Raw genomic sequence first — 21,632 nt, forward strand, 5'->3', positions numbered from 1 at the left:
ATTGGTTCGAAACCCGGATCGATTTCTTCTTCCCACTCATCTTCGTCAACTTGGTCGTCATGAGTACTTAATTGGCCTAAAAAGATCTTATTATTAGTGCTTGGACCTCCTACTCTTACCTCGTCAGCTGGAAACAGAGGATCTTCTAACATCCGGACTGTCTGTATGAGTAAGCGGAGAGCTTGGTCTTCATTAGTAATACTGGAGTTAATTTGGTCGGCAAATTTTGAGATACAAAAAGTTTCTTCTAGTCGAGGAAGTAACGGCACAGTTAGACTGCCTGCCTGTTTTTCTTCTACTCTGATGACATTTAATTTCGGGTCTTGTATTCCTTGCTCGTCTTCACTTTGTTTGAGCGGTGAGGACTCCTCTGATACAGATGGCAATCTCTCAGAGGTCTCAACGTCATTCCCCTTTATTGAAGCTTCTCCAGGTGGACCCAAGGGGAAGTCATGGGTCACCCTTAGACGTTTTTACATTATCTTGGGAAGAACTCGGACCAGCCGGTGCTTTTGGTCCTCCCGGCCTTTCCGTGATTCTAGGCGGTTGATTTTCTGGCATAATGATTACCATATTGCAGTTTTGTCGAGTGTGACCAATGCCATAGCAACGATTGCAAACTTCTCGCCTGGGGTTGTCGCATACTTCGAACATGTGTCCAAGTATAACACAATTGAAACATGGCCTAGCTCCTCTCGGGTATGGGATACTTTGGTATCCTACGTTATCTACGTTTTGGGTCTGGTTGGCGATCTGCGGAGGTGGCAGAGCAAACTGCGCTGGGGGAGGTTGCTGTTGTCCTCCAGGTTCTCTTGGTCTATACGGTGTTGTGTATCGAGGTTGGTATGACGTAGAATAGTATGCCTGGTTGTTATTCCGACGTTGAACTCCATATCGGTTGTCATACATCGTCACTCCTGGAGCCATGATGGCGTTGAAGCTTGGAAACTCCATTTCTTCGACTTCTGACGTTACTCCTTCAGGTTGGACTTGTAACATGCCAAAACGTGGTTTCTCGGCATGTTTTGTTGCTTTATTTAGAGAGAGAGAGACTGGCTAGCCTCCTCGAGACAGCGTGTGGCTTCATGGATAGCATTTAATAATTCTTCATATGAAATTACAGGTCTGGCAAATACCAGAGTTCTTAGTTCATCAGTCAGGTGATTCCGAATGCACGCTACTTGCTCGGCTGTTGGCGGAGGAGCCATCATTGCCTGATACTTTTGCTGTACGCTCAGGACAAATTCCGTTGCGTTGTCACCTGGTAACATTCTCATTCTGCTGATTTCCATGAGGAACTGATGGTCGGTTGCCGAGCTGCCGAAAGCTTTTCTAAATTCTTCTTTGAACTGGGCAAAGTTTGACCACCTGTAGTAACTCGAATCAAGCCATCTAGCAGCAGGTCCTTTTAGTGTATGGCTCACCACTCGGAGTAATTCTGCTTCAGTCCATCCTTCGCGAAGTGCTCGGGCTTCCAAGGCGTTCACAAAATCGTTAGCTGATAACCCAGGTTGAGGAAAATTGAGTCCAGCCATCTGAAAGCTGTCTTTGATGTCTTTCCAACGGTTATTGCCGTAGGTGAAGATTGGGGTCCCGGTCGGCATTCCCGGCGCATTCCCATTGGAAAAGGTTGCCTGGTGAAAAGCCGCGGGATGTGGTCTTTGTTGACTTGTATTAAATCCTGATGATGTTGGATTCGGTATTCCCGGTGCATTCCCATTGGGAAAGGCTGCCTGGTGAAAAACCGCTGGATTAGACCTTTGTTGATTTGTGTTAGCTCCTAGTGGAGCTGTAGGTGGTCTCTGTACTTGTTGTTGAGTTGACTGAAGCTGAAGAAGTTGGTCAATCAATCGTGCCAGCTGTTCAGGAGTAAACTGGGCTGTTTGACTCGACTGCTGTGAGTTTGTGGACTGATATTGATGCTGGTTTGCTGTTCTGATGTTTTGTTGGTCTAAAACTGGGAGTTGTTGTTGAATTCTGCGTGGTGATGGATCACGCGACGAGTTTCTAGGAGAGTAGAATATTTCCCCTCCCCCCAGACTGTTGACTACCTGATTGACGGTTGATCTGCGTAAGTCCAGTCCCGTCGCGTTCCAGTCTATTGGTGAGAACGTTGCGTTCATCCTCGGTGTTTCTCCAACTTGTTTTCTTAGTTGTTCAATCAACGTTTTATTTTGTTCGTTGATAGTTCTTTGATGTGCTGACATTTCGTTGACTCGCTGTGACTCTCGCGCCATCCTGTCTAGCCATTCTACCATGCCTCGTCCTGAGTTGTCGATGTGTGACTCGTTTATCTCATCAGAGAACATCACGTTTTGTCCTGTAGATCTTCTTTTTGACGTTGAGTTGTGAGTTCCCTGGTCATTACATGTTTGTTCTTGAGCGTTCTCGTGGATATTTTGAATATTTTCGTTGTTATTCCGTTGTACATCTCCGTTTGTTTCATTAATGGTCATCATATTTTGAAGTCTGATTGAATCTTCAAGTTGTTGTCTTTCTAACTCTCCAGATGTTACTGTTTCTAAACTTCCTGTGTTTCCCCGGTCGTTTGTCTGCCTGTTATTACGGCTGCTGTTTACCACTGGTAAGTTGTAATTTTCCGTTTCTTCGTCTGATAGACCTTGAGACCTTGTTCTGACTCCGTTTCGTCCACTCATTGTCTATCTAGTTGTTTCTGTAGATCAAATATATATTTTGTTATTTATCAGACTTTATATAATCTTCTTTAACGAGTATATAAATTCAACACGAGGATTAACATTCTAAGTTTGAAGTATTCACGTTAGTTTAATCACTTCAAGAATTTTTTTTTTTTTTTTTTTTTGTTATTCACTCCACTAAATTTTTAATCTGTTTCTTAATTTTAATTTCAGCGTTAAAATTTCCAATTTTCCAGGTTTTTATTTTTGGTTAAAAACTTTTTGTTTATATTTCCTCCTTTTTTGGATTGTTCCTAAATGTTCAATTATTTCTGCGATTTTAATCTCAGTGTCTACTCTCTTAATTGATATTAGTTAAAATTTTTCGAGAATTTGAAAAAGAAACTTTTGAAGATTTTTTTTTTTTTTTTTTTTTTTTTTTTTTGCAATTATTTATGTCAAAATATAATTATAACTTCTCAACAGGTCTTTTGTTCGTTGGGCGCCAATGGAATTTTTATCACGGTTTCCAGAACCGGTCTAAGCGAGAGAGATATCACAGGGTCGAGAGAAATCATAAAAGTTTGACATAAATAAAAACAATTAAAATTGGTATTAATTATAAATTTATTTTAGCAAATTGACGACAATTAAATCTTATTTAATTCTCACACGCACACTCATACTTACAAAAGTTGCTTATTCCTACGATACCCTCTTATGGAGCGTCTATATCGTAGTTTCTATCATAGTGCCTATTCCTGTGATACCCTCATAAGGAGCGTCTATATCGCAGTTTCTATCATAGTTCTTATTCCTGACGGTACCCTCATATGGAGCGTCTATACCGCAGTTTCTAACTAAGTCGCGCTGTCCACAGGACCCTCACGCTCTAAGACTCTAGATATGCCCTGGGTGGTCGCCCGGACCCCTGCCCAAGGTTCATACCGTCCTTAGCCCTTTCGCTGTCCACAGGACACTCACTACGGGACTAAGGAACCTGAAGTCGATTAGGACAGAGGAGGATACCATGACGCTAGTCGACAACCTGCTAATACTAACCTCCTCGACAGCCCGTGAACGAGGAGTATATACTGTAAAATGTTTTCCACACACACACACACACGATTCTCAATAAAACAATTTATCTGATATACACTTGACTCTAATTTACAATTATTTAAAAATCCAAAATACTTTTTACAACATAATTTCCTGGGAATCAAATCTCCCGGTTCCTAACTTGACTTCGATAAGTAATTTTATTTAAATTCTGGTTGCTTAGTTATTAATATCACAGTAGCGTTTTGTTCAACCAAAATGTTAGATTAACTAAAATTTACTCGAATTCAAACTGCCTGAATAATCGGCTTATGTCTATTTTGAATTCCAGTCAAGATTTGAGACTTAGTCTTCGACTTGGTAAAAATTTCCCAAGGCTAAATTTTATGTTGATTAATTTTGAAATCATCGTACTGGAATTTGACAAATTTATTTATCGAAGTTTATTGAACAAATTTTCTTTTGTCGATAGTTTTCTACTGTAATTTTGTTTTATAAATTAATTTACTATTTAACAATTTTAATATTCTAAATTAAGGAATTTGTGTCTATGATAATTTTACTTTATAATTTTTGATAATTTTCCAAAAATAAATTTTAATTATTAATTTTAATTTTCCATTTTAATTTAAATTTTAATTCATTTTTACTTGTTGATTTTATTGGTCAATTTTGATCTAATTTGAACAATTTTCTAATTTTAGTTTCCTTTAGTTTTATTTTAATTTCCAATTTGTAATAATTTGTGTGATACCAATCCTAGGCGTGGGTAATCAGTCTTCAAACAAAACTCTTGGTCAAACTAACTTAACCATTGAGTCTTGCATCTCACATAAACAAGTCCATCTCAGAGCACATATCCTGTCTCAAATCACTACTAAGATTCCATCAGTCTCTATCACAGACCAGCATTGGTCTCATCTGAGCAACCTAGAAAGAGCAGATCCAGAATTCCTGAAGCCTGGACACGTTTAAATCCTCATAGGGGCTGACACTCTCAATCAAATTCTAGAACCATCTCCAATAATTAAAGGGCAATCAGATGAGCCATTAGCTATTCACACAATCTTTGGATGGGCCTTTCTTGGACCAGCATCATCTCAAACACGAAATCTCCCTCTCAGGTCTCTTCATACTGTGACAAACGATGAGCTTCAAGACTTCCTCACAAGATTCTGGGTTCAGGAAGAAGTACCACATCAAACAAAGACATCTCTCAGCTTAGCCGAAGCACAATGTGAAGAATATTACACTAGCACACTCTCACGAAATCAAGACGGGCGCTACGTGGTACGAATACCACTCTCAACTGAAATCTCACAACTAGGAGATTCCAGAGCTATCGCTCACCGATGTTTAAATCGACTTCTCAAGCGTCTAGATTCTGACGAAACTCTAAAACAGCGATACATAGAATTCATGCAAGAGTATGAAACATTAGGCCACATGGTAGCAGTTCCAAAGGATGCCTCGGAACCTCAACATCCTTATTATTTACCTCATCATGGAGTTCTCAGAGAACAGAGTACCTCAACAAAGCTCAGAGTCGTTTTTAACGGGTCATGCAAGACCACTTCTCAAGTCTCTCTCAATGACATTCAACACACAGGTCCAAAAACTCAACGAGACATCATTGATGTATTGTTGTGGATCAGACGCTATAAATACATCTTCATGACAGACATTGTAAAAATGTTCAGGCAAATTCAAGTCCATCAAAATGATTGGGATTTGCAACGAATTCTTTGGATAAATGAGCAGCGTAACGTAAAAGCATATCAACTGACAACTGTTACGTATGGGACTCGATCAGCGCCGTATCTTGCCTGTAGAACCCTCAAGAGGCTAGTGGAAGACGAACGAGAGAATTATTCTCTTGCAGTTGATGCAATCCTGAAAGCAAGTTATGTTGATGACATCTCAGGTGGAGCTGACTCAATTGACCAGCTCAACACAATAGCTCAACAGCTCAATGGCATGTGCGCCTCAGCATGTCTTCCACTAGATAAATGGAAAAGCAACACACAAGAGTTTGTTATTCCATCGACATCTCAAACCAAAGACAAGTCATCGCTTCACACATTTCATGAATCACTATCAAAAGTGTTAGGTTTCTCCTGGTTATCAACTCATGATCAGTTTACGTTTCAAAGCTCCATTTCAGAATGTGCAGTAATAACCAAGAGATCAATTCTCTCAGAAGTAGCTCAACTGTTCGACCCTCTCGGCCTCATCTCTCCAGTGGTCATTAAAGCCAAAATTCTGCTCCAGCAACTTTGGCTTGAGAAGCTTGATTGGGATGATCAACTTTGCCCTGATACAGTAAATCAATGGACCAAGTTTCGAGAAGACATCTCAAAGTTAACCGAACTTCGAATACCTAGATGGATTAATCTGCAAGCTAATTCATACTCAGTACAACTCCATGGATTCTCCGATGCATCTCACTAAGCTAGCTATGGCTGCTGTTGTTTACCTCAGAGTCACTGATCATAAAGGAAACTCAAAAGTCACTCTAGTCTGCTCAAAAACTAGAGTCGCTCCAATCAAGAGGCTAACAATTCCACGATTAGAGCTTTCAGCTGCAGTGCTTCTCGCACATCTCATAAGGCATACACAATCTACATTAGAACTCCAAGATGTCCCAGTATTTTTATGGACCGACTCTTCAATAACACTTGCATGGGTCAAAAATAACCCCATGAAATGGAAAGAATACGTTGGAAACCGAGTTTCAACTATTCATCAAACACTTCCAAATGCATGTTGGAGATACACGTCAGGTAAACTTAATCCAGCAGATTGTGCTTCAAGAGGTCTAAACGCGTCTCAACTAATTAGTCATCATCTCTGGTGGACAGGTCCACCTTGGTTAGCTCAATCTCCTGAACATTGGCCAATTTTAGTAGCTCCATCTCCAACAGAAGATCTCGAAGAACGACCTGGCATCTCTTTAACTGCAGTAATACAACCATCAATCTGGGACTTGATCGATCTTCCATGTGTAAAAACATTTCACAAAGGCCTTAACAAGCTACTACGAATAACAGCACTATGTCAACGAGCCATCTCATGTTTCAAACGAATCCTCAACTCGAACGTATCAACATCTCCAATTGGTCCAGCAGACTTAGAGAAAGCAAAACTATTTTGGATTAAAGCAACTCAGCAAGCATACTTCTCATCCGAAATCAGCACCATAGTATCAGGAAAACCCCTAGCAAAATCTCATGCCCTCTCTAGACTAACTGCAAGATTAGATCATCAAGGTATACTTCGAGTTGGAGGACGTCTTCAAAATTCTAAACTTGATCATGACAGCAAGCACCCACCCATATTACCTCGACAATGCAAACTTTCTGAACTTCTCATCGCTGATGCTCATGCCCGGAACTTCCACGGTGGAACTCAACTCACACTAATGTACGTACGACGTCAATGTTGGATATTAGGAGGAAGAGCTCCAACCAAGTCTTTTATCCAACACTGTTTAGTCTGCGCCCGAATCAGAGCAGTCCGAACACAACAACTCATGACACCTCTATCGTCATCTCGAGTGACTCCATCATTAGTTTTTGAAACTACTGGAGTTGATTACGCTGGACCAATTACATTAAAGACATTTCAAGGAAGAGGTGCAAAGAAATTCAAAGGGTGGATAGCAGTCTTCGTCTGTTTCTCAACGTCAGCAATTCATCTTGAAGCAGTCTCAGACTACTCAACCGAAGGTTTCTTGAAGGCATTTCGACGATTTACTAGTCGACGAGGAATCTGCAAAACACTACACAACGACTGTGGAACCAATTTCAAAGGAGCTGACAACGAATTGAAACGTCTCTTCTCTCAGGCTACATCAGAATCAAAAGAGCTTCAACGTCTTCTCACTAATGATGGTACAAATTGGAAATTTAATCCCCCAGGAGCACCGCACATGGGAGGAAAATGGGAAGCTGCAGTGAAATCTGTTAAACGTCATCTCCAATTGTCAATATCAGAGACCAGCTTCACATTTGAAGATTTCTCTACTCTCTTAGCACAAGTTGAGGCAGTACTCAACTCAAGACCTCTCAGTGCTCTATCAGATGATCCAGAAGATCTCTCTACTCTAACTCCAGGCCATTTTATTCGAGGAGCTGCGCTCAACTCTATACCTGAACCATCTCTAAGAGTCAAGACTATCTCAATTTCAACGGATTCAAGAACGATTTCAACAATTCTGGAACCGATGGTCAGCAGAATGCTTATCTGCACATCAGTCCATCTCAAAGTGGCGCAACCAACAAGACGATATCAAACTAGGATCCTTGGTGCTAATAACAGATGAAAGACTTCCCCCTTCAAAATGGCCGCTCGCGAGAGTAATTCAACTTCACCCAGGAAAGGATGGACTTACTCGAGTAGTCACTCTTAAGACAGCTACAACAACTCTCACCAGACCAATTGTCAAGTTAGCTCCCCTCCCACTGGCTCCTCACCAAGATGCATCAGAGTGAAATTCTGCATTCTTGCAGAATTTGGGGGGGGGGGAGAATGTTGAAAAAACCCTGAAATTCATCAATTGGCATCAACGATCGCACGGACCATGACTAGAGAGCTAGTCATGGTACCGACAATCGCGCGGACCATGACTAGAGAGCCAGTCATGGTTAAGATCTTCATGAATCATTTACAATCGCAACAACCATGACTAAGGAGCTAGCCATAGTCAAGGTTCTCATTAAGTACTAACAATCGTACTGATTATGACAAAAAAGCCAATCGTAGCTAAGAACTTTATCAGATACTAACAAAAGCACGGACCATAACGAGAGAGCTAGTAGAAAATAATCCCAATCATAGTGGGAAATTATTCTGAGCCATTATTGGGCCGCTACCCCCGAAACCCCCACGCAGTCCATCGGAGCGAGCGAGCCAATGAATTAACCCAACTAAATCCCCTCCCAAATCACAAGACTGTTTAAAAGAGGCAGCGAGGAGAGCTGCCTCACAGACCACTTCCATCCACTGAGCGAAGAAGAAGAACAAGAAGAAGAAGAAGAAGAAGCCAATCAAGAGTCTACAGTAAGCGAGCAAGGCTTACAATACAGTGCAGTATCTTTGGATATCAAGCGAGCAAAGCTTGTATATCCACTACTCAATAATCAGACCAACTCGGATCATCTCAACTACACCAAACGCTGACTGGCATCGTTAAATTAGTTCTTTTTAGAACTAAAACTTAAATAGTTCTTTTTAGAACTAAAACTTAAACAGTTGTTTTCAGAACTAACCAACTAAGTCTTCTCAAGACTACTCAAGGCTCTTATTTAAGAGCGTGTGACTAACAAGTCATCTCAGGACTACTACGTAGTCCAAAACCAATCGGTCTTTTTCAAGACCACAAAATAATTGCAGTTGTAAGAAACCTACCCAAGTTTGAGAGAAGGTGCCGGTATTATAACCGAACAGCGAGAAAAAATTTGGATAGCTCTGACTGGGATTTGAACCCAGAACCTTCCAAAGACATATCGGCTACTCTAATATTTGAGCTATCCGATCTATACCAAATTTCCTTTTCGCTTATTCTATATATATTAAGCCACACCGTCCATTTTACGGTAAGCATTTTTATAATTACAAAATGCTGTGAAGCAGGAAAGAAGGAAAGTTACGGTATTTATTACGTAAATCATTCCAACATTCACGTAACAGGATATTGTAAAGGAAAGAGATTGAGAAATAATTGAAAATATTTGAAAAACATTTTTAAAACACGTGGGTTGTAGCTTTTGCATAAGAACATGATAACTATTATCATTCTCATAGTAATTATTTTCATAATGTTAGCTGATAGTACCAAAGTCATATTTTTGCCAATGTCATACTAGGATAGTAACAATAAAATTTTATGATCATAATTATAACCATAACATTTTTTCCATTCATTAAAATAACCAAGTGTGAATATATAATTTGCATCTCCTCATAAAAATTTGGGGTATGTACGCGTGTAGTGATGTAATAACGACACTTATAATCAGTGAATTTATTTGGGATGCATTTAGATTTTCGTTAAAACGTTATATTATCCAGTTTCATATCAGAATATTTCAAAATAGAATTTTTCGGATCAATGACCAATGAACTTATACACTAATTTCTATGGGCTATAATTTATTTACATTTATTATAAAGTATAGTATTTCAATTTCTTTCATTAATACTGTTGTGTTTAAGAAAATGGCATTAAGTTTACTTTAATGCTTTTCTATTTTACCAGCACTTCATGAACTTTTGTGAACGTTTGATAAATAGAAAGACAGTAAAGTGAACTTATTACACGGAAAAAACAAGATTAAACTGGTTATTATCTTGAATAGAACGTAAGTCTTTTTGTAGTAAAGAAAAACTTTTGATTGTATTAATTACCACGTACATGGTATTAAGCTTAATTTTCATTGAACTCAGTTCAATCCGAAAGGGGAATTAGTTCCATCCTAGATTTATTTGACTTATATGGTTATTACACTGAAAGAAGGATTTCTTAAGATTTAAAAAGATTTCTTAATTGTTAACAAATAATTTATTAGAGACCATTTTTTAGCATTAACCAAACATTTTGTCCTATTCAAAATGATTTCTTAATATTTAATAAATCTAATGCTTATTTCTTAAATACTAAAAAATCATTTTAAATGGTAATAAATATTTTTCTAATGCTAAAAAATGGTCTCTAATAAATGATTTGTTAACTATTAAGAAATCTTTTTAAATCTTAAGAAATCTTTCTATCAGTGTGGTATCACCCTCGTCCTTGTAGGTGCCTTTTTACACTAGTCACAAAAATTAAGGGATATAAAAAAAATTCCAAATTTTTCGGTGATTTTCAGCGAGCTGTAACTCCGAGGAAAATGATCGCACAGAAAAGAAAAAAAAAGCAAATTGTAGCTCCAAGTGTCTAGTTTTTAGATATGACCATGAAAATTTTTTGTCATCGTCAGGTCTGGAGAAATCCTAAGAAAACTACTGAAAAAAAATTTTTCGAAATTTTTTTTCGTCTTAAAAAAGGTCTACGGGCTTCAAAAAAATTTTTTCGATTGTTTCGTTAAAAGCTCTTTTAGTAAATTTAATACCCTTTAATTTGACGTAATCAAAAGCCTGTACGATAATTTGCCGCGGAGTTATCGTCAATCAAAGCAAAAAAGTTTTTTTGACTTTGGAAATCAATAACTCTGGAAATAATGACCGTATAGGAAATCGAAGGAGGGTTTTGAAAACTACACAATATTCTCTATAAGAAAACGTAAACCGCTTTTGAAGAAAAAAATTTTTTGAATTGAAAACTCGGACTGAAAAAAAGACAAAAATTCGCATAATTAAGGATATTTGAATAACTTGGTATAACTTTGGATAAAATGGATGAACGAAGGATATCGTTGGTAATTTTTAACTTCAAGTGTCCCCTAAAATCCCTAAGAAATTCAAAGCGCTGCGATTTTTTGTTCATAGTGCCCAGAAGCTTCAAATTCTGTGTTTTCGCAAAAATCACCATTATGAGCAATTTTGTGATTTTTATTCATTTTTCCATTGAAAAAATTTTTTTCAAAATTCTTTATTTTTCGATCAAAGAGATTGATTTTTAAGAAATTTGAAAAAAACAAATTTCAATTTTTTCGAAAATTTTTTTCGAAATTATCTCAATTTTTTTCGACTGTTGTTTTACCGCCGGCATTAGCGTTACCCAAAGCGTACCACGTGGAGGTTGCTCGGTCGGATTTACGCTTCTCTCACACACACACACACACACACACACACACACACACACACACACACACACACACACACACACACACACACACACACACACACGTGTGTGTGTGTGTGTGTGTGTGTGTGTGTGTGTGTGTGTGTGTGTGTGTGTGTGTGTGTGTGTGTGTGTGTGTGTGAGAAGCGTAAATCCGACCGAGCAACCTCCACGTGGTACGCTTTGGGTAACGCTAATGCCGGCGGTAAAACAACAGTCGAAAAAATTGAGATAATTTCGAAAAAATTTTCGAAAAAATTGAAATTTGTTTTTTTCAAATTTCTTAAAAATCAATCTCTTTGATCGAAAAATAAAGAATTTTGAAAAAAATTTTTTTCAATGGAAAAATGAATAAAAATCACAAAATTGCTCATAATGGTGATTTTTGCGAAAACACAGAATTTGAAGCTTCTGGGCACTATGAACAAAAAATCGCAGCGCTTTGAATTTCTTAGGGATTTTAGGGGACACTTTGAAGTTAAAAAATTACCAACGATATCCTTCGTTCATCCATTTTATCCAAAGTTATACCAAGTTATTCAAATATCCTTAATTATGCGAATTTTTGTCTTTTTTTCAGTCCGAGTTTTCAATTCAAAAAAATTTTTTTCTTCAATAGCGGTTTACGTTTTCTTATAGAGAATATTGTGTAGTTTTCAAAACCCTCCTTCGATTTCCTATACGGTCATTATTTCCAGAGTTATTGATTTCCAAAGTCAAAAAAAACCTTTTTGCTTTGATTGACGATAACTCCGCGGTAAATTATCGTACAGGCTTTTTGATTACGTCAAATTAAAGGGTATTAAATTTACTAAAAGAGCTTTTAAACGAAACAATCGAAAAAATTTTTTTGAAGCCCGTAGTTTTTTAAGACGAAAAAAATTTCGAAAAATTTTTTTTCAGTAGTTTTCTTAGGATTTCTCCAGACCTGACGATGACAAAAATTTTCATGGTCATATCTAAAAACTAGACACTTGGAGCTACAATTTGCTTTTTTTTTTTTTCTGTGCGATCATTTTCCTCGGAGTTACAGCTCGCTGAACATCACCAAAAAATTTGGAATTTTTTTTATATCCCTTAATTTTTGTGACTAGTGTATATAATAGTGGTTCTTACGTGGAATTGTACTGGAATCAATCTGCCGACACTAAATGTTTCTATGTCACCATTTTGTCTGCTTCCAACAATGATTTGTGTTATTTTTATGCGAGATAGTAATCACTCTCATTAAATATTTCGTTATTATTTCTGTTACTACTGTAAAGTCCTTAGGTAGCTTTGGCTTCAGAGTCTATACATTTTTTAATAAATAGTTAAATTGGGCTCACTTTCATTTAGCATAAAAAAATTATTGTAATACCCGTTCAAGCTTTTTAATAACTCATCAAACGTTTACGATCTGAAATAAAAAAAAAAAAAAAAATAATTTCTACAAAACATAATATAAAACTTTTTTAGTTAAAAGTAACAAATCAAACTATGTTTCTTAGTGATTACTCAATATAATCAGACTAAAATACATGAATTATAAATAATAATTTATTTTACATAGATAAATATTTATATCAAAAAATAATGTATTATATATTATTATTGATAAATCAGTTTACATTAAAAATAATATTTATAAATTGATTATAATAAGTACTTTTTTCTTATTGATTTTGACTGATTATTACGAAACAGTAGTTTGTTTATTATAAATTTTAAATTTTATTTTCTTATCTGTAGGACTTTTTATTGTTCTTGACATTTCTGAACGTTCACTTTCGAAGAGTTATTTCATTGATTTTTTTCTGCTATATGGAAATTAGTCTTATTGTGGATGATACTGAGTACAATCTTACGTCATAGTGTCATTAATAGTTGATAAAAACAGATCAAGCCGTAATATAAAACAGTTACTAATAATAACAACTATCATCGGCAGATTTATCCCAGTTCAATGCAACATAATGGTCACAACTACACAAAGGGGTACCCACAAGTACGAGCGTGGCACTGATAACCATGCACTAATAAAAAATTTAACTTGACTCAATAGCAAGAATCTTGAAACAACAACACCATTTTTAATAAAATGAAATTTTTGAGTCAAGAAAAAAAATTTTTAAATCAAGAAAATAATCTTGAACCAAGAATTATATCTTGACTAAAGAATTTTTCCTCTTGGACCAATAAATTATTTTTCTTCAAAATGGTGTTCTTGGTTCAAGACTCTTGCTCTTGAGCCAAGTTCAACTGTTTATCAATAAGTGAGCTGAAATAATCTGGGTTGGGACAGAGTTCCACCTCAGATTGAACTGAGTTCAATAAAGATTGTACTTAATACTATAGACATATTAGATCTAACCATCTAAATTTTTTTTCTGACTACAAATGTAACTAAGTTCCCTCAAAGATAGTAACTAGTTTATTCTTGTTTTTTTTTCCGTGGACTTATTACTTAACAACAACGGTATATTTGATTCATTAAGTAATTTTTGACATACACACAAAAAATTTTTCACCTTCATTGAAATTTCTAATTGGTTCCATTCACAACACTAAATTTATTTTTACAATTTATTGCTCGTATTAAGAATCCAATTGAAATTGGCAATGAAAATTCGCTAAAATCATTGAAAAGTTATATTATATTTTTGAAGTAAGTATTTTTATACTGACTTTTTAACTTTGTCAATGATTCAGACTGAAAAATTTTCTGTGTGTACTTTGTTAATTGTAATTAGTTGAGAAAAAATGCTATTACCAATGAAAAGTTATAACGTTTACTATAAAAAATTCTTATATATCGTTTACACGCAAAAGAAATTGTTCTAACATTACACATTTATAACGCATAATTCAATTTCTTTTACATGTATATGAGATATATATTTATTTTTTATAATTGTAAGGCTCAATTTATTTGCGTTCTACATTTCGAGAAATACTGCTAATCTCGTTTGAATCGTTCAGGTTGTTAAATAATTATATTAGCGGTGCGTGGCAAAAAAAGTAATTTTTTGCTCAGTTACTTTACAATAAAACACAATAATACACACACACTGAAAAAAAATTTAAATTGGCTCAAGAACAAGAATCTTGAACCAAGAACACCATTTTAAAGAAAAAAAATTTATTGGTCCAAGAGGAAAAAGTCTTCAGTCAAGATATAATTCTTGGTTCAAGATTATTTTCTTGGCTTGTGAATTTTTCTTCTTTAGTCAAGAATTTCATTTTCTTCATAATGGTATTCTTGGTTCACGATTCTTGCTCTTCAGTCAAGTTAAATTCTTTATCAGTGCACAAATACACACACACATGCGCGCGCGCGCGCGCACGCGCGCGCATACGATTTCATGCATATATACGTTCGCATGATAGAGATCTACACAGAAAGCTCTAAATAGTTAAAATAGTAATGATAATGACTTTGTAACAGATTAGCAGTTTTTCGAATAATGACTTGGGGACAATATCGATAATTCTGAAATACTCTGTTATTGGCTAATGAAGAAATTATTATTTTTTCGTAATAAAAAAATTAACTAAAAAAAATTGGAATAAAAGAAATCTTTCTAACGTATAAAAAAGAAAAATTTATATTTTTTGAAAGATAATTATCGATTTCCTCATGGTTTGATTACCTGCTCGCGTTGTAATTATTTTTCTACGTCAACAATGGAAATAGTACATCCTATATATGTTGTTTGTTCAATGGTAGTTATTACAAATAAAATTCTTGGCTCGATAGTGTACGCTGAAAAAAAATTGATTTGCTTCAAGAAACTCACATTTTACAGAGTTTCATTGCCTTCATTCAAGTAGATAAATTCTGTAACTCAGAAATTTTTCTTGACTCACGAATATTTTGTTTTGATTGAAGACAATTGAACTCTCAAAAATGATTACCTTGAGACAAAAATTTATCTCTTGAATCATGTCTATTTTTTTTCAATGTATTTTTGCCTCTTGCATATTAAAATAATTTTTGTTGCTTTTTAAAAATAAATTTATTTTATATTTTTTTGTAATTGATATATAATGAAATCGTTCACAGAATTGTTTCTACACTTAATTTTATATCCCAAAATACTATTTCCATAATTGCAGTAATATAATTCTTGGTTTAAAAACATTCATTTTATTATATCTAAACCAAGCATTTTATTAATAGACTCAAGAAATTCACTATTTTCAAGATGGTATTCTTCATTCTATATTTTTTTCTTATATATTCAAAAAAAATGAGGTTAAAAACAAAATTTTTATCGTTAGCACTGTTGCAAAATAATCATAATTTTTTTTTTTAAATCAACTTAGACATCAATCACGAATATTTAAGAAGAAAATTCTTTTTGTAATAATTCTTGAAAAATTAAATAATATGGTCACAGGAATTCAGGACAAAAAAATTATTCTAACTACGTTTTGATTTTAGTTGAAGTCCTTAAATTAGGACTTCCTCAGCAACTTAATCATACTAGTTCATAATCTTTTACATGTATTATTATTATAAACGTATAAAACATTGATATGTATCTTTTATGGAAACTTTTGTCAATTAATATCTTAAATTTTTTACAATTTGTTTACAAAAATTACCAAATGTACCTACAACGACATCAGCTGTAATACTGAGTATGATGTTATATACGTTTATAATAATAATAATAATAATATATATATAATAAATTGTGAACTAGTGTGATTAAGTTTCTGAGAAAGTCCTAATTTAAGGACGAAATGTTCAACTAAAATCAAAATGTAGTTCGAATAATTTTTTGTACTGAATTCCTGTGATCAAGTTTTTTAATTTATGTATTTTTTCTGGGCGTGATTGATAATTTAATATTCTTGAAAAATTTAATAAATATCCATGATTTATGTTTAAATTGAAAGTTTGAATAGAAATTTGCAAGATGTTTTGTTTCAAAATTATAAAAATAAATGACTGCAATTACTGGTATAAATAGCATTTCTCGATATTGAATAGGCCCCGCACAACTGCAAATTTTCAGTCCTTTCATAATTTTCTTTGAATAATAAAACATTTTTTCTCAAAATAAATCCAATCAACTATCAAATAAAATTTTATCAATTAATAAAAATGTAATTTTTAGATAATTAAAAAAATGAACGATATTTAGTTTATTTTCTGGTGATGTATGAATAAATTTTTTAGTTTCAGCACAAAGAAACAGAGGCTGAAAATAATTGAATTACTATATAGCATCTGCAAAATCTCGTTTCATATGCATGTTTACCAAATAATATAATTGCCCAGTTCCATTCAATAACATATTTTCCAGTTTCTCTCTTTGACAATCGATGAAGTGTAAAAATCAAAATTTTTTACATTATAACTATCACCGACTAATGAGGCATAAGCTAATTTTAAAAATCTCTCACGATTTACTATCGTCAGAATATATGTTAGAGATTTCTTCTTTAACGGCTTTCATACATATCAATTGTTTAGTTTTCCAATTATCTCTTAATGTGAATGCCATTTACTAGTGATTAGCTGAAAATATTTCATATATAAAATAGTAATATTTTTATCAGCTATCTTCTTTAAATTATTATCCAAGTACATTTAATAAAATTGGAAATGAAGATTTATTTATCTCTTTGTGGCCAAGTTATTAGAAAACGGAAAACCTCTTTTTTTCATTACACAAACTTTTTGTTTGTAGGCATTAACATTCCGTAAGCTCAATCAGATGATTTTTAAAAAATCAATTTTAACGCTTCAATTTTAGCGAAAGTGGAAAATATTTCATTATGAAATCATATTTTGCACATTACCTAATTAAATGAAAACATTTCTATACGAAAACTACTTTCACGTGTCTATTTCTCAGTTATAATAACCTATAATAAATAAAGAAACATTGAAATTACTCACAATAATTAAACAAATTTCTTACGTTTTATAATTTTGTTAAACAGACTTCATGTATGAATTGAAAATAATACACCTATATTGATGACATCGGTAAATCTTAAGAGCCAGTCTCTACGATTGCAGCTTTATATTTTTTTCCTAAACAAAGAAGAATTTCTAAAAAGAAACGCTCTGCTACGCAATAGATTTTTTAAGTATCTATTTTGTAGCAGAGCGTTGTTTTCGAAATTCTCACTTGTTGATGAGAAAAACAAAACTGCAATTGCTTCATTATGACGAGTGCAACAAGGATAGTACCGTTTCTTGTAGTGAGTGCGACGCGAAAAAAGAGGGTATCGGCACTTAATTCAAACATTCGCCTAAATCTTAGGCAAATTAAAGAATCTTATATTGTTCCAATGCTATACAATTTAATATATCTGATATTGCTTGCATTGAAACTTGAATTTTTAATGCCGACTATATGAATTGAAAGAAGCCTACCTCGAAAAAATGTTCATGTTAATGAGAAGATTAATTTTTTCCCGTTTAAAATATTGAATGTAATAGTAGTTAAACAGGGGGGTACATGCCCAATCGGTAAAACAGATTTTTGGGTTCATGTCCCACGCTAAGCTGGGATCTACATTACCGACTGTAGGTTCGTGACAAGTATCATCTGTGGATATGGGCGACCTGTTTTTACCGACATTAGGTGTTGCCGGTGGTAGATATGTATGTCATTTTGAGGTTATGGGTGAGGTTTTTATCGAGGTTATAGGTGGCGCTAGTGGGGAATTCTGCCGCCATCTGACTATCCGCCATTTTTTAAATCTTACTATCCGCCATTTTGAATCCGCCATTTGGTGGCTGCTATCCGCCATTTTGAATTTGAGTTCAACATTTTGAGGTTAAAAAGCATCCTCAACTATTGACCTGCCTTCGGCTCAGCCATAACAGATCAATAGTTCAGGATTACGCATTTGTAGTATGGTATATCCATGTTCTATATATTTAAAATGAAGTTATGTCAACTACTTGCGAGAAGGATTTCACGCAACGCCATCTGGTGACAGCGTGCATTACTTCTAACCGCGCAGTAGATGACTCATTTTGTTCTAGAATTTTTTAACTGCGTAGTAGATGACGTCATCAGAAAGGCTTGAACCTGTTCAAGGTCATATAACTGCGCAGTAGATAACTCATTCTGTTCTAGAATTTTTGAGTCTGCTATCTGATTTCCGCCATCTGGTGGCTGCTATCTGAGTCTGAAATCCGCCATTTTGAGTCTGCTCTCTGAAATCTGCTATCTGAAATTTACCATCTGGTGGTTGCTATCTGACTCCGCCATTTTGAGTCTGATTTGCGCCATTTCAAATTTTGATTCTGATTTCCTGCATTTTTGTTAAAAAATGCACCTGTGATCTCAGCATCAATAATAGTTGCTTAGATCACAGGTGCATTTCATTGTTTATATTCTGAAAAGATTAATATATTCAAACTGTACGTAGGAGGAGTACATGCGAGAAGATACGCCATCTGTCGAGATTTCTGTCTACTTCTAAACAGGTCTGAACCTGTTCAAGGTCACGGTAACTGCGTAGTTCTCTTTGCTTTATTCCTAACTGCGTAGTAGATGACGTCATCATACAGGTCTGAGCCTGTTCAAGGTTGCGTAACTGCACAGTTTTCTTTGTTCTATTTCTAACTGCGTAGCAGATGACGTCATCAAACCGTTTTTGAGGTAAAGGAGTGGGGGGTAACTGCGTAGTATCCTCTGGCTATAAAAGCAGCGCGCTCAAGCCGTACTTCACAAAAACGAAATACACGTCTCCAGTAAAGTACGAGCTGGTGGTGACTACAAGTTGAAGTACAAGTTCTTGGTGATATACATCTTCTACCTATCAGTATTACTAATCGTAAGTATTCATTTACTGTCTAATCAAAATATGAATTAAATGAAGAATCATTTAATCAACCAATACAATTAATTAAAAAATTTTTACAGCAATCAATCATGGATGTAACCAAGATAAATGAGGTTAATTGTCTTACTGGGATTCTTCCTGTTAAGAAAATGAACGAGTTGGAGTTTAATCGAGAATATAAGATTAACGGTATCAAAGCTATTACAACTGAGTATGGAACTAGGATTGTTGCTAATATAAACGATGAATTTAACATTTATCTACCATCAAGAACTACTCAACATCTAAAAGATGATAACTTCATGAAGAGTTTGAATGAATTAATAGATTCAAACTATCTGTTTCTGCGTTATCATGGTGGAAAATATAATAAATTTGAATTTATTAATTCTAGTCTTGATGTAAAAATGACTAGTGGAATTATTTAATCAATAAAATATTGGATTTCAATATAAATAATTCATTGTTTTTATTTATAATTCCTCACATTTTTAATTTAAGATTAATATTTATAATTCAAATTCAATAATTTATACTTAATCATAATTTTTTAAGTTACTTATCATAATGATAGTTTGAATTTCGCGCTTCTTGTACTAGAGCCATCTACTATCAGTTTATTCTTAGAGCGTGAAAGCTGTCAATTCATAAATATTAAAAAAATTTTCTAGTTATATATACATATATAGAATAATACATGACTTTTAATTTAAATAAAAGATAAATAATTATTATTAGTTTATAATATTTTGTTATTAATATTATTAATATTTATTTAAATTAAAAGTTATGTATTATTTGATAAACTAATATGGGGTTGATGTGCTCTGTATCGTCAAATCCAAAAATCTTCTAGCGATATATTTTGAAAATCAATACTCAGTTTTTATTTTTAAATGGTTATATAAAATAATGCATGACTTTTAATTTAAACAAATATTAATTATAAAATTTTAGAAAACAAAAACTGATTATTGATTATCATAATTAAAAAATCAAAAACCATTACGCCATCTGTTGATAAGTATTAATATCAGTAGTAGTGTTGGAAAATTATTTGAATTTAATAACTAACAATAATTAATTCTATTCTGAATTAAATGTGTTAGGATGAAATAATAATAACAATTGTAATTCATTTATTTTAGATTTATTGAGTGCTTACAAATCAATCTTTTAAATTTTTTACATTTTCCAAGGCACATAAATCAGATAAACGATCATGATAATTACAAAAATGATTGTTACAAATTTTCATACTTTTAGAGAGGGACATTTGAAATTATCGAGATCGATTACAATTTTATTATTACAATCAATTAAATTTTGAACCCATAACTTTTTCTCGATACCTTTGACATAAATAATTTTTTTATTACAAGTTAAATAATTGAGAACTTCTTTGAGCTTGTAATATGAAGTTGTTCCAGCATTCCAACCGATTCCATGATAATTTCGGATAAGCCAGGTATTCAGACGTTGATAGTTGACTGGTAACACCTTCCAGTGATATGGCGGTTGAAATAGTGTGTATGACAACTCTTCAATATTAACAATATCATGTTGAATTGTTATTGAGGCCAACTCCTTAACAATGAAGCGATTATCAGCTCCTCTGAATCCTTGAACGTCTAGAATGATCTCCATTTTTACTGCTCTTGACAACGAAGAGTGACTGAATGATGACTCTTACAATCAATTCAACCTTTTTATAACCCGATCTCTGGATTTTACCCCCACCACTCGATAATCTTATTGGTTAATTAATAATTTGATTGGTTATTCAAACTACGTCGTAGAGTTTTAAACTGCGTAGTAGATGATGTCATCAGACAGGTTTGAACCGGTTCAAGGTCTCGTAGCTGTGCAGTTCTCTTTGTTCTATTTCTGTTGGGTAGTAGATGACGTCATCTCATTTTTACAGGTTATGTTTATGCTTTCCCGCCATTTAACTCATTTTACAGGTTATGTTTATGCTTTCCCACCATTTAACTTATGATTTCAGGTTATGTTAAATTTCTTGTGCGTCATCTATCATAACTGCGCAGTTTCTATTTTTAGATTATGAGTCATACTATTCTAGAATTTTTCCAACTGCGCAGTAGATGACGTCATTACCTTGCTATAAAAGCAGCGCGCCGCGAGCATACTTCATCGAAGTGAAGTACGAGTGAAGTACCATAGTGTTGTGTGTTAGAAAATATCAAGCTTTTGAAATCTGCTGTTCTGAAACTGTTTTCTGAAGCCTGCTACCAGCTGTTGAAATCTGCTACCTCGTGCTGGAATCTGCTACTTGAAATCTGCTGAAGAAATCTCAATCATGGCACCGTACCGTAAACATCCTG

General features: G+C 34.3%; 3 protein-coding genes across 3 annotated transcripts; all 3 read left to right on the forward strand.

Annotated features, from left to right (window-relative positions):
- The first annotated feature begins 4,012 nt into the window (after window positions 1–4,012).
- Window positions 4,013–6,152, forward strand: LOC141525498 (uncharacterized). The gene is made up of 2 exons (XM_074240013.1): window positions 4,013–4,061; window positions 4,714–6,152. The coding sequence occupies exons 1-2, from the start codon at window positions 4,013–4,015 to the stop codon at window positions 6,150–6,152; spliced, it is 1,488 nt and encodes a 495-aa protein (XP_074096114.1).
- Window positions 6,153–6,159: 7 nt separating this feature from the next.
- Window positions 6,160–8,025, forward strand: LOC141525500 (uncharacterized). The gene has a single exon (XM_074240014.1). It carries the CDS (start codon window positions 6,160–6,162, stop codon window positions 8,023–8,025), a length of 1,866 nt encoding a protein of 621 aa, XP_074096115.1.
- Window positions 8,026–19,191: 11,166 nt separating this feature from the next.
- LOC141525501 (uncharacterized) lies at window positions 19,192–19,715 on the forward strand. Its single transcript, XM_074240015.1, has 2 exons — window positions 19,192–19,278; window positions 19,368–19,715. The coding sequence occupies exon 2, from the start codon at window positions 19,377–19,379 to the stop codon at window positions 19,713–19,715; it is 339 nt and encodes a 112-aa protein (XP_074096116.1). The 5' UTR covers window positions 19,192–19,278; window positions 19,368–19,376.
- The last annotated feature ends 1,917 nt before the right edge of the window (window positions 19,716–21,632 follow it).

This window comes from Cotesia typhae, unplaced genomic scaffold (assembly GCF_013202065.1).
Source record: "Cotesia typhae breed Kobodo isofemale line unplaced genomic scaffold, CoteBio_Ctyphae contig_26, whole genome shotgun sequence".
Lineage (NCBI taxonomy): Eukaryota > Metazoa > Arthropoda > Insecta > Hymenoptera > Braconidae > Cotesia > Cotesia typhae.

Coding starts and splice junctions, on each gene's coding strand:
- LOC141525498 (XM_074240013.1), top strand. CDS start 4,013: ATGTCTATTTTGAATTCCAGTCAAGATTTGAGACTTAGTCTTCGACTT. Junction 4,062..4,713: donor GAGACTTAGTCTTCGACTTG/GTAAAAATTTCC, acceptor ATCAAATTCTAG/AACCATCTCCAATAATTAAA.
- LOC141525500 (XM_074240014.1), top strand. CDS start 6,160: ATGGCTGCTGTTGTTTACCTCAGAGTCACTGATCATAAAGGAAACTCA.
- LOC141525501 (XM_074240015.1), top strand. CDS start 19,377: ATGGATGTAACCAAGATAAATGAGGTTAATTGTCTTACTGGGATTCTT.